Here is a 26,434-nt window from a genome sequence, read left to right on the forward strand (position 1 = left end):
AACCCTGCAAGGACAGGCGGGTATAGACAAAAGGACTGATAGATGGAAGATGCTGCAATGGCTTTATTCACCGAATGTGTGCACATGCCAAGCCGAAGGTAAAAGTCTCGACAGCTTGTGTCCAGGATGTGTGGGGTCTGCGACGTTTAGCGGCCCCTTTTCTGACCTCGGACCTGTGGGCCACAGGGGAAACTAGGACTTTCCGACGTGACTTAACGTCAGGGTAAAGTGGGAAAAAACCTGACGCGTCACTTGACGTGTGAAAACGGCTGATAAACAAAACAAAAGGATGCTAATGGTTTTCCAACATGTAAATATTTTATCTGCCGGGAGATCCGGCGAGCTGACCTGTAACCTCTATCGTCGGTCTGGTTTCTGTCCCAGATAAGCGCGGCGGCAGCGTTTATCAGCATTCCTCGACATTCCTCTGGGCACTGGTGCCTGGATTCTGTTTTACACAACCAGCACACTCCTCCACCTCTGGCAAAGTGGTGCTTTCTGGCCAGCCCCCCGTAGCTTTAAGTCGTGTTCCCATCACCGACCGCTATCTCTATTGCCATATTTATTGCTGGTGGATTGCCCCGATAGAGTTTTCAAGATTGTAAATCAAGAGTTTGCATCAAGTTTATATTCCAAGTATCCACAGGTACTCAGAAATCCTTCGTGAGAAGGTTTTTACTTGCACTGTTAGGCAATCTGGAAATATGCCCTCAGAAAGGCTTGGGAAATTACACAAAACCCACTAGAGTCCACCAGCAGGAGGCGATAAAGAGCGTCTGCCTGAGGCCATCATCCCACTTTCTCCTTTTCCCATCAGATGGGAGGTGGTTGGGGTGGGGGGGGGGTGGGGGGGCTGGGACAGCTCAGAAGTAGGAGGGAACCTGTTGGACAGCTCGCCCTGCTGCTCTTAACTCACTCTCTCTGTCATCCACTTCCTCTGCGTCTCAGCCCGCCCGCATCTCCACTCCAGCCTGGATTAATTGCACTTTTCCCCATTGTTTTATATCATTTTTGGAATGCCATCCTCCTGAACCGAGGCTGCTGTAATGAGAGGTACGTTGTGGTCCCCTGTCTGCACCCCTGTTGCGTCAGCCTGCACTAGGGGCTCCTACTGGGGTCAGTGTAGTTGTTGCCTCTGGGGTGAGTTTTTAAACTGATTGAAACCTCTTTTTTTTTTTTCTCCCCCCCCCCCCCAAAAAAAAGCCTCTGTCCTTGGATCAGTTTGTGCTCTTCTCGTACTCCTGCGGGAGCCTGGATGCCAGGGGGATGAGGTTACAACCAGCACAGGTGGGTAAGAGTTTAGTGGGTTTGAATCTGCACTGTTCGTCCCCAAGGAGCTGGGAGTGAGACAGGAAGCACACGAGGAGTTTGCATTAGAGCCCATGAAAGTGTGTGTTTCCGTTGTCCGTCCTGGTTCCAGCAGGACTTCCTCTGAGCGTGAAGGATTTGGCTGCTGCTGCTGTGGGTCCATTAGACATTCCTGATTCTAGCAAAACAAAGGCAGGTCTTGGCAGGCTCAATCTTGGTGTTGTAGCAAGTGGCATCTGGAAGGTAAATAGATGCTTTGATGCCATAAACACTATTACGTGTTTTTTTTCTTTCAAAGAAGAAAAAGAAATGAAGCAGACAAAGTCCTGTTTTCAAATAAAAAAAAAGCAACAACAAAAAAAGCAAAAGAAAAGCAATGTAAAAGTCACCCAATGTTAGTTAAATGTAAAACTGTGATGTTATTTTATTTCAAAGAAGGAAAGACAAATTAGAGAAGTCATTGTCCTGATGCTATGATAAAATGTCATAAATCAAAGAAAAAGCATCGGTTTCATGGACAGTCATGAAACTCTCAGTTCATTTAAAATGATTTAATTTAGAAAAAAAAAAAGGAAACAAAGCATCTATACAGAAACTTGTTTTTGTCATTTGCAAAGAAAAGTACTGCCAAGGAAATTGAGAATTCAGATGCCTTTTGTTTTTAAGCTCTAATGCAAGAAGTTGAAACGAGTCCTGGTGTTATAACACTACTTATTCTGCAATGAAAAGGACTGCCAATGATATCGGTTAGATGGAAAACTGACGGGACAGCTAGACTTCATCATTTACATGTAATTAGTTTCTCTGCGGTTGATGGAATCCGTGTAAACAAGAAGATTCAGTGTTTGAATGGATTCAAAGGAGGTTTCAAGGAAGTGTCGGTTATTCAACCAGCTTACTGGAGCTTTGTTGGTTTTTCTGCATATTTCCATTTTAAATTTTTAATTTTTCACATTAAAGGAAAGACTTCTGAACTAATTTATTTTGGGGGGGTTTTTATACACAAAAAAACCTGGCATTGTGACAGTGGTGTGCGTGAGAATCTGTTTATAACCCATGCATGATTCACCTTTTTTTATATGACCAGAATTTTTTAGCAGAAATTTCCCTCCTGTTTTCCACAGTGAACCCATGCTGTTATCTCCCGTGTAAACACTGGAGTGTTCTTTATTAAAAAGTGAAAACTTAAAGTCAGCCAATCATAAATCTGAAACGCAGTACACACACACACACACGGTTCCAGCTTTTAACAAAAACCTGGGGGGGGGTGTTGTTTGCTCTGTCTTGTGCGGACGCATCTCCTCTCACGCCCTTATGCAGCCAAACATACCGCCGTGCCCTCAGGTGAATCTTATCAGCTGTCACCCATTTCTCACCTTCTTTATTTTCTCCACCGATTTCATCATCCGTCTCGGCTCTCCTTTCTCCGGAGAGTCATGTTTTTTTTTCTGCCATCGCTGGAAAAAGAGCTCATCTCAACAGCCCCCCCCCCCCACACACACACACACACACACACACACACTAAACTCCTGACTCAGTCCCAGCTATTTATTTTCAACCATAAATCTCAATAGACGGTGTTTGTGGTTCACGTCAGGTGAAGCCGATGGAGTTCCAAAGCGATTTTGACCCGTGGAATCAATCAGATAGTCTTGGTGCTAGTTTACATAGTCGTCAGGTGTGGTTTCTGCTCTGATAAGGCGCCTTCAGAGAGACGGGATAAAGAGGAGGCGTGCCTTTGCAGCAGCGGTGAACTCTGTGTAATCCCTTTGCAGGGAAAGGACTTTCATAGGAAGTGTTTAGATGTTTTAAAGTTCATCCCCCGTATCTCCAAATATGTGTGCTAATCTGGTCATTTACCCGGCAGCTAAGATGCAGCCTCCTCAGGCAGTAATTTACGAGGGTGTCTACCATCCTGAAAAGAACATGTGTGAACTTGTTAAATTTAAGCCCCAGAAACCCCCTCCCTCTGTGTCTCCTGCTTCTTTTGCCCGTGAACAAACGACAGTCTTTTTCATGCGACTTTTTATTCCCATACTATTTCACTTTACTCATAAGTAATAGAAAGAAAGATTGATGCTAATTGTATGTTGTCTTGATGACTTTCCTCCACCTCAAGCATTCCAGCAGCCTGCAGCGTGTTGCCTGAACACGGCGAGCGGTGGGAGAAGGAACCAGTGTTGGGTAACGCAGTCTGAGTGCCAACGCCGCTATGATTTGCCATTCAAATCCTTTTGTTGTTCGTGTTTGGTTCGTAAAGAAGCTGAAGGGGAAAAATAAATAATATGCCGTTTCGAGTGTGGGAATGTTGTGTCCCAGGCGGTCATGCGAGACCTGCAAAGTTACCGGCCAAAGATTTGACTGCAACATTAAAACAGTTTGTGCTACCATAAAACCAGATACAAAAAGGTTCAATATGCTGTTTAGTGCAATTATGGTGGGATGGTTTTAACCCTTGTGCCTTTTTTCATGTTACAACAAACCTGGAATTAATCTTTGGGATTCTGGTGTTATAACACTTTAGTAAAAAAAAAAAAAAAAAAAAAAAAGGGAAATGATCAGAGGTTTTAACAAGTAAAACTCTGATGCGTTTGGGCCATGCCTTTAATCCGTCCTCTTTACTCTGACACTTCTCAATAAAATCTAGTCTCACCGATTGCTTCAGAAGTTACACCTACCCGTCTATGAAACACGGTGGAAGCATCACCCGGCGAAGACGCATTTCCTCTGCAGGGACAGAGAAGCTGGTCAGAGTTATTAGAGCCAAGCACAATGACAGTACTGCAAGAAAACCAGTTGCAGTCGCCTCAAACTCCAGTCCTGCAACTTTTTCATGCGTGTCTGCTTCAACACACATGTCTCCAACACGGGCTCTACAGCAGAGCTTCACTGCATGCTAGTGACGGGGTTTAACCATTTGACTCGGGTGTTAAGGGCAAGTTGCGGCCCTCAAGGATTTGAGTTTGAGATCCTGTGTTAGAGGCAGCAACAAGACTCTAACGTGAGGCAGATGTTCATTTTTTTAGCCGGACGACAACCCTAACAGTAAAATGATTTAGAGCAAAGGATTTGGTGCAAGACTTTAAAACTGCTGTTCACATCCAGTCTGACTGTGCTTGAGCTATTTCTCAAAAAAAGGCGTTTTCTCACTGTTCAGCTAAGTGGTAGCACTCCGGGTTATTCTGAAGGTCTATGAATTTCAACAGAGAGAAAAGAGTCGATGTAACACGAAGCCCAGCCAAGATAAATTTGGCAAGTTTATTGCCTGGCATAGATAAAGCACATGAGAGTAAATCATTCAGAACTTCAGTGTTATGACATCGTTTAAAAGTGTGTCCTTTTCGTCTCTGCAAGTCGTTTGTTTCTTCCGATAGACAAGATGTGTAAGAAACGGTTTAAAGATTTGTTTAGGGTCAGTAAAAAAAAACTAATTTAATTTGCTGTTCTAGATCAAATTAACTTCTTATTTTGCTTCGCCCGGTTTTCCTCTTGGATTCCATTTCCGTGCCGTGGCTAAACTTTTTTGTTTAGTTTTAACTTGACCTCTGCGATTAACTTTGCCAACGTTTTGAGGTTTTCCAACATCCGGGTCTTCCACGCCACTAACACAACGTTATTTGACACCAAGAGCTGTTATAAGCTTGGATTTCATCATTAAATATACCTTTTTTTTGCATTTTCACAAAAACACACATGAGTTGCCACTCCTTCAAATAGTTTAGGTTTTCTATTCAAGGGGTCCTGCTTCTAAAGTAACGCTTAAATAAAAAGGTTTTCTTAATCTCTGTTGGATTCAGTGGTTTTTTTAAAGAGAGATATCAATCTCTTGATGTTAGTTCCCTACTTTAAGGATACCTCACATGCAGGTATTGCTGTTTCAGTGCAACCATGAACATTCAGGCTACATGATGTTCCTTGTATTCCTTGAAAGTCCTTTCCTGAAAAATCAGCCCTCAGGCTCTTATAATCTTTGCTTATAAGGCTCTTGGCAACAAGAAAGTTCTCTCTACACAGGTGTGGCTCTATTGTCTGATGTTAAAAAAACAGAAATTAATCTGAAACTGAATTAAAGTAGGAGCAACATTAGATTGACATCATTTCCACTTGTTGGTAGATGAAAGACAAATTCTTAGAGCGTATAAGACATATTTCTGGAGTGTGTAAACTCAGACGTGTTACTGCAAACTTTGACCAACAGGATGCAGCTTACGATGCAGAAATGAAAACCGCTCTCATGGAGATAGCCTGTGACAATAATTGATCTCCTATTTTGTTGTTTTTTTTTTTTTTTTTTTTTTACTTTTATATGTAATGGATATAAAAAATTCATGTGAGATTATTAAGCCTGGTTTTGGGAGTGAAACACAAGTAGAGCACCATGAATCATTACTTTAACATGACAGGTATGCTGTAAAATTTAACAAAATGATAAAAAAAATCCCCTAAAGGTAGAAATTAAAATCATGAATAAAGTGTGGGCGCCTTTTGATTCGGTTTCAGCCTTCAGTCTTCTTTGGTAGGGGTCTATCAGCATCTGACATGTTGGGGTTTTCAACTCTACGTTGCCCTCTTCAGGTGACCACAACGATTTTCCAGCGAGGGCCGATCAAAGACCTTCATTTTCCTCTGGTGAAATGTTTCTTTTGTTCTTTTCTTCTTTTAACTTATCCTTGGAGACAAAGTTCTCTTGCAGAAACACTTTAGTGTTAAAAAGCGACTGGTGTTTAGATCTGCGTGTTATTGCAGCTGCTTTGGCTAAAAGTCTATCAGAAGAAAGGTAATCCCAGAGCATGATGGTACCACCGCCCTGTTTCACCATATGGTGTTTGTTCTTAGGCAGGTTACCTAAAAACCTGAGGAAATACAAAATTCTGTTTTCAAAAGATGACTTTGTTTTTTCTTTAGGGGAATAAAGCTGTCCAGTCAAATCTGTATGCATACTATTACTTCCTCTAAAGTTGCAAATAAGCAGACTTATGGAAAACGCCTAATGGGACAGCTAAACTTTATTTACATGTAATTAGTTTCTCTGCGGTTGATGGAATGCGTGTAAACAAGAAGATTCAGTGTTTGAATGGATTCAAAGGTTTCAAGGAAGTGTCGTTATTCAACCAGCTTACTGGAGCTTTGTTGGCTTTTCTGCATATTTCCGTTTTATAGGTTACTCTGTTTTTCCGTTGAACACTGCTGTATATGTCTCACATTAAAGGGAAGACTTCTGAACTAATGAAATTTATTTTAATACACAAAAAAAACTGGCATTGTGACAGTGGTGTGCGTGACCGTCTGTTTATAACCCGTGTATGATTCACGTTTTTTTTTTCATATGACCAGAGTTTTTTAACAGAGGTTTCCCTCCTGTTTTCCACAGTGAACCCATGCTGTTATCTCCCGTGTAAACACTGGAGTGTCTGTGTGCGCTACGGCGAGGACAAGTACGAGTGTGACTGCACTCACACTGGATACTACGGAGAAAACTGCTCGATCCGTGAGTCCGCTCGTCTTTACAGGCCTCATCTCATTTCCTGTTTTATTATTGCACTTCTCAGGAATTTCAAACCCTCGTTTCTCCATAAGACGCTTGAGAATCTAGATGGATTCTTGTTATATTGTGGCAAAGCTCCTGGCTCACAGAGTTGAAGCTCCATGTCTAGACCAAATATTTGGGGGGGGAAAAACTGGTGGACCCGCCAGCAGGAGAGCAGAACATTTTTATTTTTTTTTTCGTGTGTGTGTGTTGATTTCTTCTGCAAAGGCTTCTCCTCTTCTGGTCTGAACTGGTCTGGTTCTCATTACCACGAAACACCCACCCTTTGCGGTTCCCAATTAGAAGTAAACCCCACTCTGTGGCTGACGGATAGCTCATCTGTAGCAACGATTACCTTTAGCGAATAGGGAACAGAGACAGAATGGAGGGAAGAGAAGGAAGGAAAAGGCTAGCAAAGTAAAACATGACAGGGAGGAGATGGGGTTGGGCGTGAACGTTTACATTCACACCCAGCCCCGTCCTTTGTAGCAGCCTTTTACAAGCTTTTCACAATGGTTTGTTGGAATTTTGTCCCATTCCTTTGTCACATATCTGGAGGAACCGAGTCAGGTTGGCAGGAGTCCTGGGTTGCAACAACATTTTTCAGCTCTGGCCGCCAAATTTCTGCGAGGCTGAGATCAGGGCTGTGCGATGGCCAGTTCCAAACGTTGACACTTAGGCCATTCATTTGGAAGTATGTGTGTCCATGACTCATGTGTGCCAAAGCTGATGAGTTGAGATGTTTAATCAATATTTCCATATAATTGAATATTTGTTTGTTCATGATATTCTCTGTTTCATGAAGTGCACCAGTCCCTCCTGCAGCACAACACTCACACATCATCACCCCGCCCTCATACTTTGCAATTAGAGTGGTGTTCCCCTCATGCCTCCAAATGTAACAATGATCAGTATGGCCAAACACACTATTAAAAAAAAAGGTCTGATTAAATGTCAGGGGAAAAAATGTGCGTGGTCTCAATTCAGTCTATATAAATGTCAAGGTTCGACAATTTTGAGTCCCAAATGGTCGTTACTGGAGATTTCCTAGATGAAGTTTTCTGTTTCCGATATTTGTCCGAGTCATTTAAGTTTAGGGTCCCAAAAGAAGCATATCTAAAGAAAATAGGATGAGAACAAGAATGGAGCCTTGTTGTACCCCACTGATTCAATTAGAGAAAGAAGATTGTCTTACTAAATGTTATGAAAACCTCCTGTTACTAACGTATGACTTGAACCAATTCAAGGCTTTACCATTAACATTAAAACATTAAAACATTACTCAAGAAGTAAGATACAGATACTGTCATATTGAAGGCAGTAGGCCGAGCCAAAGCATAGGGACAACCGATTTTCCAGAGGGAACCGCTTAAAGCAAATCCTTGAAAACCCTGAAGAGAGTTTTCTCTTCGCTGTGCTGTGATTTAAACCCAGACTGAGGTTTTTCCACAATACCTTTTAATTAAAAAAAAGACGGCAACCGGTTATACGTCATTCCTGACACTTTGTGAGGAATGAATGAGCTTTGAGGTGGGACTGAACTTAGAAAGGGTCCAGGTTGCTCTTCTTGACGTGAAGCTGCTCTACAACATGTCTGCATGTCGTTTGACACGACCAGACATCCAACAGGAGTTGATGAGACTAACAGTACACACCCTGTGATAAAAACCTTCCTGAAAAGACCTGAGGGAATACTGTCAAGGGGGCAGAAAAAAGGCCTAACTACTTCAGGCAGTGATAACTTAGAAACTTCAATTAAGTTACTCTAACACAACGGAGCATGAAAGCGAGGTAGACGGATCTCTCTTTTTAGTGAAAGGGACATGCCTGTTATCAGAATTTTTCTCCTTACAACACTCAAAAGGAAATCAGGGTTATCTGCCAAAGTGTTTAACAACCTTCTGGTTCTCTTCAGGACTCGTCCTCAGACTATCCAGAGAAACCTGAACATATCTTCTAGCCGTCTGGCTCGTCTAAGAATGCCAGTTGTGTCATTCAGCCGTGGTCCAGTTATTGATTTGGCCAGAGTGCAGGAAAGTGTTGCATGAAACAGTACAGCATATTGTATGTCACAGATCTTGGTGACTGAAACATTAAAACCAAGGAAAAAAAAAAACAAGAAAAAAAAAACAAGGAAAGAACATGGTTCAATGTGTCCCTTTTGTTATGTGTCAAGACTCATGTGAGATTAAAAGAATCAGTGATTCAAGGGTTTGGATTCACAGCAAACATGCATTAAATTAAGAACATTTTGCTGTATTTATAGTTGGTTTGTGACATTTTGCAAATAGATGACTTAAATCATTATTTTATTATTGTTTGTAGAATAGACACTAGAACACCCTTAACGCTGATACTTTTATGGAGAGAACTTCTAGACATGCCCCGTGCTGTTTGAGGGCAGAAGGTTAAAAACAAAATCCCTTAGTTTATTTTCTCAGGGTCTCAGGGTGGTAGTTTAGTTTAATTCCTGTAACAAATGAATCCCACAATCAAGCACACAATTTATGTTGGCTGCATCTTGGCACAGAAGACCCCTTTAAAAAAACATTTTGGTTCAAAGGCATGTTTTAAGTCGGAAAACCGACTCAAGCTCTTTGAGACAAGGTTTGTTGCTCAAGGACAATGAGCTGAACTCACTGAATAAAGAGAAATGGGTGGCTTCACCCGTTGAGGCTTACGAAGATCCCCTGATGGACTATGACATCATGACTCAGCCATGCGGACTAAATTTCCTTTCTACATCTCCAGTTGTCCTCATTTCCAGTAAAAAAAAAAGAAAGAAAAAAAAAGTTATTTTCCCTCCTTTGTGTCCCATCATCACAGCTGAGCTATGGACCCGGGTGCGTCAGTTCCTCAAGCCCAGTCCAGATGTGGTGCACTACATTCTCACCCATTTCCACTGGCTCTGGGACATCATCAACAACACGTTCTTACGGAACGTCCTCATGCGTCTGGTTATAACAGGTCAAAAGATCACTTAAACAAATTCAGTCGGGTCATGGAGCACGTGTTTGTTTCTGCTAACCCCCCCCCCCCCCCCCCCCACCCTTTTTTTTAATCAACAGCTAGGTCAAACCTGATCCCCAGTCCTCCCACTTTCAATTCAAAGTATAACTACCTCAGCTGGGAATCCTACTACAACCTCAGCTACTACACCAGGATCCTGCCGCCGGTTCCTGAGGACTGTCCCACTCCTCTGGGAGTCAAAGGTAAGGTCTCCATGTGTGCAGCCAGGATAGTCCATGTGTGGTCTCATTTGTTGTGCCTGTAAAGTCCATATTTGTTGATTTCTTTGGGAATGCAGTTTACTCGTTTTCTCTCATCAACTCATTTTATACCCAATCATGGTCCTGACCTGATGACAGCTAATGCCATTAGTAGGGCTGGACGATATGGAAAAAACACATATTGGTAAAATAGAAATCTTATTGATCAATATCGATAATTATCAACAAACTCAAAACATATATTTTAAGTGCAGCCCTGGCCATTTTATGCTGTTGCTTTGCGACCTATTTTTAGATACTGAACACACAAACACTGAACTCAAACTCAAACCCTTTATACAACCAACTTTTTACCAAAGCTGCAAGTTTTTTAAAAAAGAAAAACGAACGCGTGATCTCCGAACTCTAAAGTGGGCGGAGCTTGGTGTCTGAGCGTTCTTGGGTCGGTGTTCGTGATTGGTTGGGAGGATGTAATGACTTTAATATTAACCTACATGGTTAAAATGCAAAAGGAAGGAAAACTGTTATTCTATTGAACTTTTTTTCATCTTTTTTTCTATCATCGATAAATATTGTTATTGAATTATTGTCCAATCCTAGCCATTGGTGTTGCAAGCTTGCATTGAAACATCTTTTAGTAAGCTAGTACAGCTTCTCCCTTTTTTTGTGCATCTTGTCCATCGTTTGTTTTAAATGGGAGGATTAATGAATTTCTACATTTGACCTGTGACACTGTTGTCAATACAGATGATTCAATGAAAAATAAAAAGCTGCGGTGCCCTTGTTGTGAAAGTGTGTAATGTTGGGTTTCTCCTCGATTTTGTTCAGGCAGAAATGGGCTACCTGACCCTCAGGTGTTGTTTGAGAGGCTGCTGAAACGGAGGACGTTCAGACCTGACCCTCAGGGCTCCAACATCATGTTTGCTTTCTTCGCTCAGCACTTCACCCACCAGTTCTTCAAGACCTACAACCGCATGGGCCTGGGCTTCACTAAGGCTCTCTCCCATGGGGTCAGTCCATGAAAGAAAAAAAAAAAAAGACTCTCTAGAGAGGGAGAACAACAGAGAAAAAAACTATTTCAGAAGCATCAGGTTATGTTAATCAGATCCTTTCCAGCTGCAGTAAATGAACACAGGAAAGCCTTTCTTCAGCCTTTAAACAGAACCAGGTCGCAGCTGTTATTTGTCAGAACTACCTGCATTTAATTTGTGTTTTATGCTGTGACTCACGCAGGTCGATGCCGGACACATTTATGGAGACAGCCTGGAACGTCAGCACCTCCTCCGGCTCTTCAAAGATGGAAAATTGAAATATCAGGTGAAATCAGGAGACATTCAGAGTTAGCTTTAACACAGGATACGAACAGAAAATGAAAGCGTTTCGGGTCTGCAGTTGTAGTTTCACTGAATGAGTTAAACACTTCAGCGTCTATTTAGTCATTCAGGGCTGTGTGTTTGAGTTATATTCTCCCAAACTAATTATCCTAATTTTTATAAGTGTCATTGATGGAAAATATGCTGAAAAGGATTCTTTAAATGAATGTATTGCCTGAAAAAGGAAAGCATACCGCAAGATTTACTGCATCATGATAAATTCCTGTTTTTCTCTATCAGTTAATCGATGGAGAGGTGTACCCTCCCTCTGTAACTGACGCTCCCGTCAGGATGAGCTACCCTCCGGGGATCCCTGTGGAGAAACAGATGGCCATCGGTCAGGAGGTGTTCGGCCTCCTTCCTGGTTTGGGTTTGTACGCCACGCTGTGGCTCAGGGAGCATAACAGAGTCTGTGACATCCTGAAAGCAGAGCATCCCACCTGGGACGATGAGCAGCTTTTCCAGACCACCCGCCTCATCATCATCGGTGAGCTGGACACCGTGAAAGATTTAATTAGAACTGTAGAACATTTGGAGCCGGTTCCTGTTAGCAGGACATACTTTTTTAGTTGGAGTTTTTATGTTTAAATGCTGAACATTATTTTGGTGTAGTCCACATTTGTCTGTAAATGCCAAATCTTTTCATTAATCAACCTGCTGATTCAATCTAATAAAAATTTATTTTGTGTTTCTGCCTGCAATCTAACATCAGCGATCACAAGCGGCCACCAAAGCTCTGGTTTGCAGTTCAGTGTATTAGTGTTAGGCAGCAACACACCTGCTCATTGGTTGGCGGCTTGACTCTGCAGGCTTTGGCCGTCATTGTTACAAGCAAGTTGCGGGTTTAACGGAAAATAAAAAAGACTGCTACACATCACACGACACGTAACACAACTGCACACACAAACACTCACAGGTTTTAAGATTTACCTTTTTAAAATGTAAAAAGTCTTTAAAGTCTTTTTAAAATTTAAAAGTCTTTACTGTGGAAACACTGTGATGGCTGATTGACAATAATGGCTGACAATTAGCTCAATAGCCAAGGCCTCTTCTATACAAGACTAGGATTGTACAATAAATATAGAAAATCATCCAAAATGGAGATAATTTCTGCATGGTCTGAGACAGGTCTGCCTCCTGGGGAGGTTGTGGTGGTTCTTTGTCCAAAATCTGTTTTTTCAATGCTATGTGTAGAGGCCTGGTAGTAACATTGGCAGTTTGACTCCTGCATGACTTGGTCTTCAGAGAATTGGAAGCAGACTTGACCTAATGCCAATTCTACAAACTAAGTACACCCACACCAGGCTGGCAGTGCCCTAAGTGACTAAAGTTATTTTGTTAAAGAGATTATTATTTCCTGCATTTCGTTGGTACTGGGCTCCCAGTTGGGGCAAAATACACACACCTCCAAATTGCACATATAGGCTGGATGCTAGTAGACACAAAGAAGTTGTGAGATTTTAAGCTTCGATTATAATAATTTTAGCACAACATAGTGCGCTCAGGGTCACTTCGTAGTTGTAAAACGTTAATTTTCCGACTAGTTCTCAACCATGATGAGCTCGTCAAAACCAATATGGAAATTAGATATTTACGGCGGGGAGTTTGGTGGGAATAGATGATTACATTTGTCATTTGAAGCTTTTAGATGCACCAATTCTCAGTTATAAGCAGCTTTCTGTGCAATTAGCTGAGGTTAAAAGGCTTTACTGCGCTCGGGTAAGATTCAAGCAAGTAGGAGGGTGTACTTATTTAGAGAGTTGTGATTATTTTATTTTATGAGCTTTGGTTGCAATTGTCCATTTTCACAGTAAATAACTGTAAATGTACAGATTAAACAGGAGACTTAAAAACATATACAGCTAATATATCAAATTTACAGAGCAGATCCTAATGAAAATATAAAAAGTTAAACATTAACTTTTATCACATTGAAAAACATTTGATTGTACACAAAGGTTCAGTGTTTTGTAACTCTTTCCATTAGCCTTCATTATTGTTGTGTTTTTGTATTCAGCTTTTCTTCGTGTTAATTTTGAGGCTTTTTTTCCCCTCTGCCCTCGTCTTCCAGGTGAGACCATACGAATCGTGATTGAGGAGTACGTGCAGCACCTGAGCGGCTACCTGCTGCAGCTGAAGTTCGATCCCACCCTGCTGTTCAACTCCAACTTCCAGTATGGGAACCGCATCGCGCTGGAGTTCAGCCAGCTCTACCACTGGCACCCTCTGATGCCCGACAGCTTCCACATCAGCGGAGACGAGCTGTCGTACTCGCAGTTCCTCTTCAACACGTCCGTCCTCACACACTACGGCGTGGAGAAGCTGGTGGACGCCTTCTCTCGACAAGCTGCTGGCCAGGTACCAACCAAAACACATGGAAGATCTTACTGGCAAACGTCCCGTTGATCACGGCCTTAAGTCTGACCCAACAGATTGAAACGTTTCTCCTGACTTTATAGCTTAAGAGAAGTATTTTTTTTCTTTGCATTCTTTCTGCAAACAGTAAAACATTCTGCTTTAGTTGTTTGGACTAAATGGCTGCAAAACATCTGTAACACCTTTGGTTTATCTGCAGTAGCTTGACAGAGTAGATCATTTAAGCGTATATTTGGACGTTTGTTCTTAGTTTCCCAGTTGTTACAGCACTATCCCTCTTTAGTTTAAGATAATATCGTGTTGATAAGCTGTCTAAAAACAAAAACGGTTGAAAGCAAATCCTGTGCTTAATTTTGGACGTTGCCCAAAGTAAGCCTCTTAATAAGCCTAAAAGAATGCCCAAGCACATACTGGTGGATCCTGGAATGTTTATTTGCTAATGACACTTTATTAGGTACAGATAATAGCGGGTCGGACCACCTTTTGTCTTCAGAACTGCCTTCATTATTTGCTCAACATGGTGTCTGAAAACGTCCTTACAGTCTTTGGTGGTTGGAGGCCATTCTTGCTTTATGACATGATGAATTATCCAGCTGGAAGCAGCCATCTGAAGACGATTACGCAGTTGGTCACAAATCTTTGGTTTTGGTCAGCAACATTAGCACCAGCATATGAATGATGCTGGTGCTAAAGGGGTCCCAAGAAAACATCCCCCACGATAATATGCCACCACCTCCCTCCTTAAAAGACAGGTTGGATCCATGTTTTCCGGTTGTTTACGTCAGATTCTGACCCCATCGTCCGAAAGTTCAACGGACCAGGCAAATGGTAGCCTCCGTTTTCTGTCGTCAGCTGACAGAAAACTGATTGGTTGGGCTCCTTTCTGCCTCAACGTTTAACTTGTTGGCGGTTTATTCGAGCAGCTGTGTAAGTGTCAGGATCCCTGAACTGTGGACTTAATTAGTTGATTAGTTGAGCAAACAAGGTTTTCTGTTAAAAGAAAGCCCACATGTGTGACTGCAGGAAAAAAAATAAAAAAATACAAGCCTGATAAATGTTGTCTTCGTAACAACAAATGCCAAACAATGACCATTTTCACCCAACAGATTGGTGGGGGCCACAACATAAACGCCGTTATCACCAAGGTCGTCGTGGGAACAATAGAGGAGTCCCGTCAGCTCCGGATCCAGCCTTTTAACGAATACAGGAAGCGCTTTAACCTCGAGCCGTACACGTCGTTCAGAGACTTCACCGGTAAGACACACCACTGTGTTTGCAGCCCATGCAGCTCCACGTGCTGACTGGCATTAAAAGGAAATTACAGCTTTCTATGAGAACACCTGGAAGACCTAATCAGTAAAAGGCCATTCCAAAAAAAGTTAAAAACAAAGCAACTGGACTTGTTTTTCATAGTTGAAGACATTTCGCTTCCTCTCCAGGAAGCTTTCTGGAGAGGAAGCGAAACGTCTTCAACTACGGAAAACAAGTCCAGTTGCTTTGTTTTTAACTTTTTTTGGAATGACCATGACCTGGATGACTGAGAATCTTCACCACCGTAAAAGGCCATCAACCTCCAAAAGGTAGCAACGGACTAGATGTTGCTTTGGGTTATGGTTTGCTAGAAAAATTTGAAAAAATACTTTCTTTCAAATAGTTCTGCAAAGATGGTATATTTGTGGCTAAAAAAAGTAGGGTCCTACATATTTGAGCGTACATGGTATCCCACATCTGTGTTGCACATAAAACAAGTGCAATGGAGCATTCCCCTTGCTGCCAAATGTTCCGTTAACATGCTGGTCTGGCCACAGAACAAAGCAGGTTTGGGTCTTTTCATGCAACAAATTTTGTGAAGGAGCAGAGAACATTAGGTGCATTAAGGATTTGAACCGTGCGGGGGACTATATCTGTGACTGTGTTGCTCCTCCATCTGTTTCTTAAACACCTTGTTGTGTCACTTTACAGCCTTCCATGTAAACTTATCTGAATGGCATTTTACGTGATACATCAACATATGGGAGGGAAGGCAAATTATACATTATTTTCAAAATATTTTTCAAACAAATTATAGTTTAGTGTTTTTTTTTTTTTTTTTTATGTCCGTATCAGTTTTTCACATCTAGGCATTTAAATATTTGTCCATTCTTCTTTGCTCAATCTTAGTCAGACTGGATGAATAGCATTAATTTTCATGTTGTACCACGGTTTTCTAATTGAATTTGGATAATGAATTGTCCTTAAATCCAAACCATTATAATTGTAGCTCAGGTTGTATGCGTAGAATCTTTTTCCTGCATGAAGATGAGCCTCAAGTCTAGTATTTCATTGCTCCTAACAGACATTTTTATTGGACTGCCCTGTATTCAGCTTCCCTCATGGATCACCTCTGCTGCAGACAAGCCTCCCCACAGCATAAAGCTGCCCACGTCATGATTCACATTGGTGATGGGGTGTTAATGGTGCAGATGATTAGGAAAAACTGGGCACAGGTGATTGTTAGATGGGTGATTCTGTTCAGTTAGATTTTACTCTTTACCAGTACTGATGCTAAAGAGCCACAGGAACTTACATACGGGAGAAATACAGTCTCACTAGAATCAGACTATTTTTTTTTACACATTGAATTCATAACACTGAATTTTTATCATGGGAAATGATCCATGTGTTTTCTTTTTTACTTTCAATTTGCCTGCATAAAAATATTCCCCTGAAGAATTCCGCTACAGAAAATTGCCAGCAAAAATTCAGATGCTAAAATTTCACCTTTATATAACGTGTGCTTTTTAATGTACTGTCTTGTCAGTAAACCTTTCAAGTGTTTCTTCTGGTTACGTTTTGCAGATAGCGAGGAGATAGCCAGCACTCTTGAAGAGCTCTACGGTGACATCGACACTCTCGAATTTTACCCCGGGTTGTTGTTGGAGAAGACACGGCCGGGGGCGATATTCGGAGAAAGCATGGTGGAAATGGGGGCCCCCTTTTCCCTCAAAGGCCTCCTGGGTAACCCCATATGTTCTCCACAATACTGGAAGCCCAGCACGTTCGGGGGCAAAGTGGGCTTTGACATCGTAAACTCGGCCTCTCTGAAGAAGCTGGTGTGCCTGAACTCCAGGACGTGCCCCTACGTGGCGTTCAGAGTTCCAGCCGAGGAGGAACCAGGCAGGAACGACGGGAAAGAACGAAGCAGCGAGCTATGACCGCGTGTGCCGACCCAAAAGGTTTATGTTTTCCACTCCCCAACAGGAAGGTTTATACCAGGTGGCTGCACAAAGCAAACAACGAAATTTGTGTGGAGAAAACTGCAGAGTCTTACTGAGCTCAGTGCGCCGCATGAAATCTCCTTTTACGTAACCCGCTGCCAGTCTGTCCCACACTTGAAGAAACACATCAGAGAGGAGTAAAACGTGTGGTTTTCATTAAACGCTTTGTGCCTAAAGACTGAAAAGTTGTTGCACTGTCTGGTAATAAAGATGTGTATTTGCTGGTAAATAGTCTCATTGGAATAAAGCTGTGGCAACATAATGTGCTCTTATCCGTTTATAAAAAAACTGGCTGGTAACATCTATTGTTCTGTAAAGCTTGCGAGTTTCCACTCCCATTTACCGAAACCACTGAATCTGTATTTATTCTGGCCTTCAGCTCAACCCTGACGAGAAACCAAAACCCACACAACGTGGCACAATGGGTGTAGATTTAAAGATTAGGAGATTAAACACAACAACATTTCAGGAAACCATTAGGGATAGATAAAGGATAAGGTCTTTGATGATAAATCCACTCAAATCTTAAGACATTTTTGTCCATTTTTTACTGCTCTTTCTGCAAGATGACACTGTTGTGTTTTGTTTTACAGCGACACTGGGCGAACCCAAATCCTGTTACTGGCGCCTTGTGCCTTTTGTAAGAGCACACAAAGGAAATCACTATCTGAATGTGTGACTTGGCAGATTTGGTGCTGACTGCACTGCAGTGACTGTAGTTAAAGATGTAGGAGTTCATGTTCAGGGAAAGTATGGAATTTGATTAAGGTGCTTCCAGGTCTGGAGAAGGATGGATAAAGGAAATAGTGTAAAGAAAAATATTTGTTTTCCAGACTTTATTATCCTCTCCATTGTCAAAAAGGTGTTCAACCATCCATCTTTCCTTTGTTCCCTTTTGACATGCCTCCTTCCTTCCTTTTTTCTTTTCTTACATTTGTTGCTGATTTCTTTATCATTATTTCAGTCTTTTCTATATCCTTTGTTCCTGTTACCTTTCTAGCTTTCCAATCTTTCTATGTTCATTTATTTCATTCTTTTCCCCTTCTGTTTTTCTTATCTTTTCTACTACGTTTTGTTTTTTTTGTTCCCTCCTTGCATGCTTGCCGTCCTCCTACCAATGTTCTTTTGTTTTTGTTTATATATATGATAGAAATACGGGCCATAATTTCATGCCAAGCATTTGTACTCATACTTCTGAAAAAAAACTGGCTAAACAGTGCTAAGAGAGGTTAGGAAAAAATCCATGTTTTAAAACGAAATAAAACATTTTTTAATGTAACTCTGAGTACAAGTGTTTATGCTCGCATTGCCCTCTAGTGGTAGAGATTCTAACTACACGTAAGGGTTTGCAGTAGATTTTCACCTCATAACGCCACACGTGTTGCGTTCAAGTGTTTTCAGTAAAGTCTAAATGACATCGTCTGTTACTGTGAATTAAAATGCTTCAGTTTTTGCATTTTTTGCTCCAGTATAGTTGAGGCATTCAGTACATCCAGCAAATCAGTAAAATGTTTTAACCTGGGGGCTCATCAAATAGAAGGGAAATAATTCAAATACTTTTAAAGGGAACAAATAAATATATGGTGAAACTTTATAGAAAAGATGTTATAGAATGAACATTTAAGGGGATCTGAGAGTAAAATCTGTTTGCTTAATTTAAAATGCTCCCTAGTAAAACTGAAATAAATTAATTAAATACTGAAATGTGTCTGCTGAAGATGCTTTTCTGAGGGCCTGATCCTAATGTGCAGAAAAGAAAACAACTCTCTGTGGCAGTGAAACGCTCTCCCTCTGAGCAGACATGAAGCCTGTCTCCTTCCACAGTCGTCCCCCATCTGCTCCAGAGCCTGCCTGCTGTTCCAAATGAGATTGTAAAATGAGAATATAAATCAGGAAATAATGTTTTAATGTTTGTAAAAAAAATTATATGATGTTCTGCAGAGGCTGCAGGTTGTTTTTGTTTTTTTATTATCCTCTGGCGTTTTAAGAAGTTTGTTTTTTTTTCTTTGGTTTTGTTTACATCTATCAGTCTATCCTACCTAAGGCTTTCTGGATCCATTCTGTATATATCCATAAACTGGACCTTTTCATGCAAATTAGACAATCTCTGTTTTAACCTATGAACCATGTTTCTTACATTGTGGTGTATGAAAACTTATTTAGAGAGTCAGCTGACTGTGGATAAATAAACACCATTGGAATATCTTGTGGGACATTGTTATGATGACAGGCCGCGATCCTTTGTTAAACTACCTGTATGACTGTAAACTTTGCAACTCCTTAACAAGGGCTCTTAATTTACTCCGGACAGGTTTACTAAGGTTAGCTGAATAGGAAGATCTTCATAGTTTAAAGGTTACAGCACCAGTCATATTTTCATGTGTATTTGTTTCCTTCATCCTTTATTCAGGTATTTAATTTCATGCCTACTGTAACAGTTTGTTAGAGAGACGGGTAATAGTCTCTGTTTTCTCATGACTGCGTGTCAATAAAACATTTAACTTTATTTGCCGCTCCTTTTTAACTAATTGTGTATATTGAGAATGTAGCCTTAGCTGCAAAAGAGACCCTAAATAAAATTTTGCTCAGGGCCTCAGACAACCTTGTGTTGGCCTAGAGCTCCGCTTTGATGTTTTACACAACATAAGACCTCGTGTTTTCCTTTTGATTTATATAATCAATTTAAATGAAATATAACTGGTGTACTTTGGTGGTTACTTGGGTGTGCCTTCAAATATTAAAAAAATAAAAAAATAAATAAATGGGACAACATCAATCCATCCATCTAGGGCGTGGTGGGCTTGGGTAGAGGTTAGGCACAGCCTGAAGTTGCCGGTTTGTCCCAGGGATCCACAAACTCTATTGCTACCTTTTACATGCTTGCAACTTGCATTCAGACTAGAATGCCATGAAGAGTGATGAGATGAAATGCAGTTAATTGCTAAATTAACTTGTGACAAAAACACAGGATTCCACCATGTTTCAGTCTTGACACAAAATGCCCGGCTTGAGTCATTTCAGCAACCTTACATTGAGCTAAATGTAGCGTATTAATGAGTACAGGGCAGCTGATGTTCCTCTATCATTCTGACTAGATGTGAAGGACAGAATGGTTGCTTTAAAAAGGGATTTACGTTTAATGCCATTCTTGTAAACGTAACCAAAAATCTCCCCCGCTGAAAGAACTTCCTCCAGGTGACCAAAAGATTTGAAATCGATGCTGAATCTATTTATTATACTGGAATAATGAGACATGTCGGATTTCATTAGATTTTCACTGTTCTCCTTTTATATTCATTTATATTCATTTTTCTTGTGTCTGGTTGTGGTTTTCATAGGCAAAGAAGTTCACATTAAAAGCCTTGAAAATATTATGGAATAAATAATATTGAAATGTTATAGAAATATCTGACAATAATGACTCATTGTTGTGAGAAATATCTCACAATAATGAATCAGTAAGGCAGGGGTCACCAACCTTTTTGAAATTGAGAGCTACTTAAATGGCGTTGTGTCATACGAAGGTCTACTACCGGTACTGATCTTTGAACTAGTCAGAGTTCATCTTAACTTTCTGTAAAATAAACATAGTTTTTCATGCTTTGTTATGGATATTGTCGGCTAATGCAAATGTGAATAAACAGAAAGAGTAACGGAATAAAGTTAAGTTTTGGATGTGGCTCACTGGTGGGTGTGCTGTTTTCAGGACAGGCTCATGGACACCACATGTGGTTCTCGGGGGGGCTACTTAGTGGCCGTGGGCACCATGTTGGTGAACCCTGCAATAAAGTATACAAAAACAACAAGGCAAAAAAAGTAAAATCCCCTATTCTCAAAATAATGCCCAGGACTGCTCGTTTACAAGAAGTGTCTTGAGGCCAGTTTTCATATTTACCAAGTTTCATTAAAGGCATCATGGGCAGGGGGCGTGGCTTATGGGAGAGCTAAACTAAACAGCTTACAGAGTGATTAGGCTTAGCAGGCGCTATTGTACCGCGGTTTTCTCTGTGTACTTTAAGGTAAGTTGTTATAAATGAGCAGGTTTAGCAGTTTTGTACAAATATAGGAGTTCAGTTACACGACAGAGATTCGTCTGGTTGTGCTTCCCGAGTCCAACACACGAGAGCCAGCTAGCTTCTCAGCTAATGCTATTGTAGCTAGGTTCGCCTCATCCGAAGAATAGCGTGTTCGGCTTGTTTCCCGTGTAAATAAACAGCCACGGTAAGATGATTTACTCTACATTACTTGTAAAAGTGTATGCAAACTATCCGATAAACATACCACAGACAAACAAAGAGGGAAAATAAACGGGGTTAGCCTTTTCTGTCTTAACATCGGCAGGTTTTGTTCAGGGCCTCCTCGGTTACATGTATCGCACATATTCCTTAGATGTGTTTAAAATAGTGAATAGAATAAATAAGCTCTGTTGTAGTTTAGCCAAATATAGCTGGGGTAATAAAAAATAAATAAAATAGGCGAGAGGGATGTGTCAACAACGACTTCCTCATTGCCTCTCCATCCTGGTTTCCTACGGATCAGAGCAACACAACAGGCCTAAATCAGCTGACGCGATGCTGCCGTCCTATTTACCAAATAAAAACCCCGCTCTCTGTGTCTTCTGACTGCTGGGACGTCTGTCAATCTGGATTAGAATAGAGCATAAAAAATGAGCTTCATGGGAAGCCAGGACAGCAGTGAACCGTCCAGGTGTGATGTTATGCGGGTCATGTTTCCCCAGCTGAGCCGTTGCCATGACTACCCTGGATGACAAGCTGCTGGGCGAGAAGCTGCAGTACTACTACAGCAGCAGCGAGGACGAAGGCAGCGACAACGAGGATGACGACGGGGAGAGGAAGACCATCCGAGACGCTGGTGCCACCGAGCCCGACATAGACTACAGTGCAGATGGAAGCGCCGTCAACACAGGTGACGCAAAGCCATTTAGTTTTCTTCTGGATGCTGTTTTTCAGGAGTAGATTCACACAGAGGCACACAGCCTCCCATTAATGTGCGCTAGAGTTGCATTTATGCAAAGTCCTGGTGTTTTTGCCCTAAGTATTCACACCCCATTTGGCTTTTCGCTTTTACTCAGCGCAGCTTAGAATGCCAAACAGCTCGGGAGCAAAAACGAAGGATGCTTTTCACAAAAGTCTGAAGCGTTGCCTGCATCTGTGCGCAGCTGCAGCGCCGCCTTGGCTTGCAGCTCGCTTTGCACGTTTGCACATTCCCAAGTCTTGCTCCAGATTCTCATCTGGGGTTAGGACTAGACTTTGAGTAGACCGCTCTGACGCTTTAAACAAGCTTTAAGAAGTTACAGTTCAAATGCACCTCTGGCTGTGTGTCTGCTGTTGTCCTGCTGAGGGGTAAACGTCTGCCTCGGTCTAAAAGCAGGGGCCTCAAATTCCAGTCGTCCTGCTTTAAACTTCTCCACAACAAAGCAGAAAAATGTTGAGTGACCTTTGAATGCAATCGTTGTCTGTTTTAGAAAAAGAGGCCCCGTGCAAATGTAAGCCACAATTTTCAGATTTTTCGTTTGAAAAGATCATTATAAAAATGATTTAAACAGCAGTTATGAACTGCTTTGCGTTGGTCCATCATGTAAAATCCTAATAAAATACGTTGAAGTTTGTGGTTGCACCGTGACAGAATGCGAACCGTCTAAGGCAGGGGTGTCAAACTCATTTTGGTTTAGGGGCCGCATTCAGCTTAATCTGATCTCAAGAGGGCCACACGAGTAAACTCATTGCAAGATTAAATAGAACTAATAAATGTGGACTTGTTCATTTTTATATTAAGTTAATTTCACTTTTAGACAATATATTATGAATAACCTCAGCGTTTTTAAGAATGTGCAATTTCAACAATACTTTTACCCAGTTAAACATTTACTTATTATGCATTATGCATAAGAACTGATCACAGTGATTGTATAATGTTGAAAAACATTTATTCACATTTTTTGGAACTTAAAAACACTGTCCTGCATGACAAAATACATCAAACAGATAGAAATTAAGAAATGATTTGAATTTTTCCACACCTGAAGCGTAATTAAAACACAGCGCCCCACGTGGACTATATAGGAACTGCATATTTTCAATTAAACGAAGTACATGTTTTTTTCAATAATTGTTTTATCATTCTCTTCCTTTTATCTTGTCGACTTGTGAAAGTCAAATCTGATGAGCTCTTTGTGGCATCTTATTGCCACATTGCCAGACAGGACACTGGAAAAAAAAAAATATATATATATTTTTATTTTATTTATTTTTTTATTTTTATAATGATAATGCATTTAGCCACAGGGCCGGACTAAATTGTTCGGCGGGCCGGATCCGGCCCGCGGGCCGTATGTTTGACACCCCCGGTCTAAGGGGTGCGAACACAAAAAATGAACGACGGTGTGGATTTTTTTTATCCGTTTCAGGACCAAAGGGAGTCATCAATGACTGGAGGAAGTACAAGCAGCTGGAGGTGGAACAGAAGCAGGAGCAGAAAAAGGAGATGGAAAGACTGATCAAGAAGCTGTCGATGACGTGCCGCTCCGACCTGGACCTGAAAAAAGACCAGGAGGAGGAGAAGAAGCGTCAGGAGAAGATTAAAAGCAAAGTAAGCAGGAAGGAGTGGGGTTTGTTGCTTTTATTTAAACCCTTGAAGCAAGTGGGACAGTTGAACGTAGTCGTTAATCTTTGTGTTTTTTTTCCTGACATCTGATTGGCCGACGCATCAAAATAAGTTGTGAAGCGTTTATCTTGTTTGCTCCTCACACAGCAAACAGATCTGGATTAGCTCCTCCTTGGACGCGACAGGTTCTCCTAAACATTTCTCGACTTATTCCGTTCCCCTCCCCCCCCCCTTGTCCCGCAGATGACCATGCTGGAGTACAACATGCTCCAGGAGCAAGACGACGACGAAGACTTCCTCCGGCAGTACCGCATGCAGCGCATCGAGGAGATGCGGCGCCAGCTGTGCCGCGGCAAGCGCTTCGAGCGGGTCCACGAGCTCGGCAGCGGGGAGGAGTTCCTGGAGGCTCTGGACAAGGAGGACAAGAGCACGCTGATCATGATCCACATCTACGAGCCGGACATCGCGGGCTGCGAGGCGCTGAGCGGCAGCCTGATGTGCCTGGCCCAGGAATACCCGCTGGTGAAGTTCTGCAGCGTGCGCAGCACGGCCATCAGCACCAGCGAGCTGTTCAGAGAGAGCGCCCTTCCCGCTCTGCTGGTGTACAAGGGCGGGGACCTGATCGGCAACTTCGTGCGGCTCACCGACCAGCTCGGCGAGGACTTCTTCGCCGTGGACCTGGAGGCGCTGCTGCAGGAGTGCGGGCTGCTGCCGGAGAAGCCCCCCACGGCGCCAAAGACGCTCCGCAACGGAGCCATCATTCAGAGCAACGCCAGCGACGAAGACTCGGACCTCGACATAGACTAGCGCTCCGATGTCCCGCGTGTATGTTTGCATGGATTATATGTCATATTTATTTATGTGAGCCCCGTGTAGAGATTGCGCCCCGACCTCACAGCACCAGAGCTAAAGCAGGAGGAGTAAAAGGCTCCGTTATCATTCCACGAATATCTGGATGAGGCTAAACGTCACTTATCATCGTTGTTTTAAAGCACAGCGAGAATGCTGCTGTATGTACGGTTCATTTGTGTTCAACACATTCCCCTGCATTGATTCACCACCTGTCTGCTTGTGTCATCCATGTTTCTCTCTTGTGAATATTGGACCTTTAACTGCAGGCCGAACCTTTTGTTAGTTTTGTAACTTTTATATGTGCTGTACCCTGAAATAAACTGCAGCGGGTTTCAAATCGCTTCCTTTTATTTATTTATTTATTTTTAAAGCAACTGATCTAGAGCATTATGTCATCCAAGGAAAGTGTAAGTAGGAGTTTGCATTGGTCAATACGCAGATGGCCTGCTGTCTGAGGGATGAACGTTAGCAGGAAAACGCCGTGTTACGTCTGTTAAACTTTCCTGTAGGTCAGCCATGAGCTGCACGCCGCGTTCCACGCATCCTCTGTCTGATCTATAGGCAAACTATATTTTCTTGCATCAACGGTGGTCCCTGTTAGAATAGAGATAATCATAACACATGTAGCCAAAAAAAGAAATCTGTGCACCCAAGGACAAGTACTTCCTTTCTTTTAATTTGGCTTAAAGCGAATGTGTGCCTGTGTAATGACACTGTGATGTTTCGCCTAAGATTAAATAAAACTTGTTATAACGATGCCTGTGGAAGCAAACTGTAATGAAGGTATTTTATCTTTTCAAGCCGTAAGTCTGAACTCAATAATGCAACAATTGTGACTGGAATCCTATCACAATAATCACCACACAAATTAAACAAGTTAGTTTTATTGATTTCTTTAATGCAGTCAACCAACACATTTTCAACTCTAATGTTTGACACTAGATTACGACGTGGCTAAAAATGAGAAGCAGCACTTTGCTAAACTTAGACTTTTAAACATATTTTTTTCATATAACTGCAAACTTCAATGTATATTAATAGTTTTTTACATTGTAGTGTAGCGAAAAGTAAATCTTTAACTATCAGGTGGTTTTCCACATCAAATCCTAATTTGCATGTTATCTAAGCCATTACAAGGCCTTTGTTTGGGCAGTAGTATATAGCTTGGTACTCATCATTACTCTAGACTTTTTGAATTGAGAAAGCTTCCTGGAGAGGAAGCGAAACGTCTTCAACTACGGAAAACAAGTCCAGTTGCTTTGTTTTTTTACTTCTTTGGTATGACCGTGACCTGGATGACTGAGAATCTTCACCAGCATCAAATTCTAATAAAATTCATTAGAAGTTTGTGGTTGTAATGCGAAAAAATTCAAAAGGGTATTAATAATTTAGCAAGGTACTCCAGACGCCGTGATGGAGCTTTCATACGTCCAAATATGCTTTGCAGCTGGTGAAAACTAACCCAAGATGGTGCGTCTGAGGCCGTGTTAAAGGTCAATGCGCCCGTCCTGTGAATAATCGCTCTGAGCACGACCGATCTGGGGAGGGATTATCCCTGAGACGGGCGACAAAACTCACCGCTTGATTGAATCGCTCTTTGGTTTCCAGATTAATCCCACGAGACCTGAGTCGACTTTATCGGGACGTTCTAAAACGCTTAACGTGAAAAACGCTTAACGTGGCTTAAGGTAGGAAAACAACGAGGAATCATCACCAAATTTCGCATGGCCATATCTTGTCATGAAGACTTAAGCCTGTCAAAAAAAATAAATAAACCGAAATCCAACGATTATAGAAGATATCTCACATTAACGTTTTCTTCTTCATTGGCGCCTATGGTGAGAAAAAAGGCTTAACGTGGTTTAATGTACCTAATCAACGATCAAC

General features: G+C 41.7%; 1 protein-coding gene across 2 annotated transcripts; it reads left to right on the forward strand.

Annotated features, from left to right (window-relative positions):
* Positions 1-922: 922 nt before the first annotated feature.
* On the forward strand, positions 923-24,722 carry pdcl (phosducin-like). 2 transcript variants are annotated; one of them, XM_021319210.2, is made up of 14 exons: positions 923-1,053; positions 1,204-1,287; positions 6,680-6,796; positions 9,662-9,802; positions 9,904-10,047; positions 10,894-11,075; positions 11,299-11,382; positions 11,679-11,925; positions 13,510-13,796; positions 14,921-15,068; positions 16,653-17,005; positions 21,814-21,997; positions 23,499-23,680; positions 23,939-24,722. In XM_021319210.2, the coding sequence occupies exons 1-14, from the start codon at positions 1,047-1,049 to the stop codon at positions 24,500-24,502; spliced, it is 2,724 nt and encodes a 907-aa protein (XP_021174885.2). In that variant the 5' UTR covers positions 923-1,046; the 3' UTR covers positions 24,503-24,722.
* The last annotated feature ends 1,712 nt before the right edge of the window (positions 24,723-26,434 follow it).

This window comes from Fundulus heteroclitus, chromosome 8, assembly GCF_011125445.2.
Source record: "Fundulus heteroclitus isolate FHET01 chromosome 8, MU-UCD_Fhet_4.1, whole genome shotgun sequence".
Taxonomy (NCBI): Eukaryota; Metazoa; Chordata; class Actinopteri; order Cyprinodontiformes; family Fundulidae; genus Fundulus; species Fundulus heteroclitus.

Bases quoted from the DNA above. Each gene is read 5' to 3' on its own strand.
- pdcl (XM_021319210.2), top strand. The intron at 15,069-16,652 runs GTAAGACACACC...TACGTTTTGCAG, and splicing joins GTCGTTCAGAGACTTCACCG to ATAGCGAGGAGATAGCCAGC. The intron at 17,006-21,813 runs TGACCGCGTGTG...TTCCCCAGCTGA, and splicing joins AAGAACGAAGCAGCGAGCTA to GCCGTTGCCATGACTACCCT.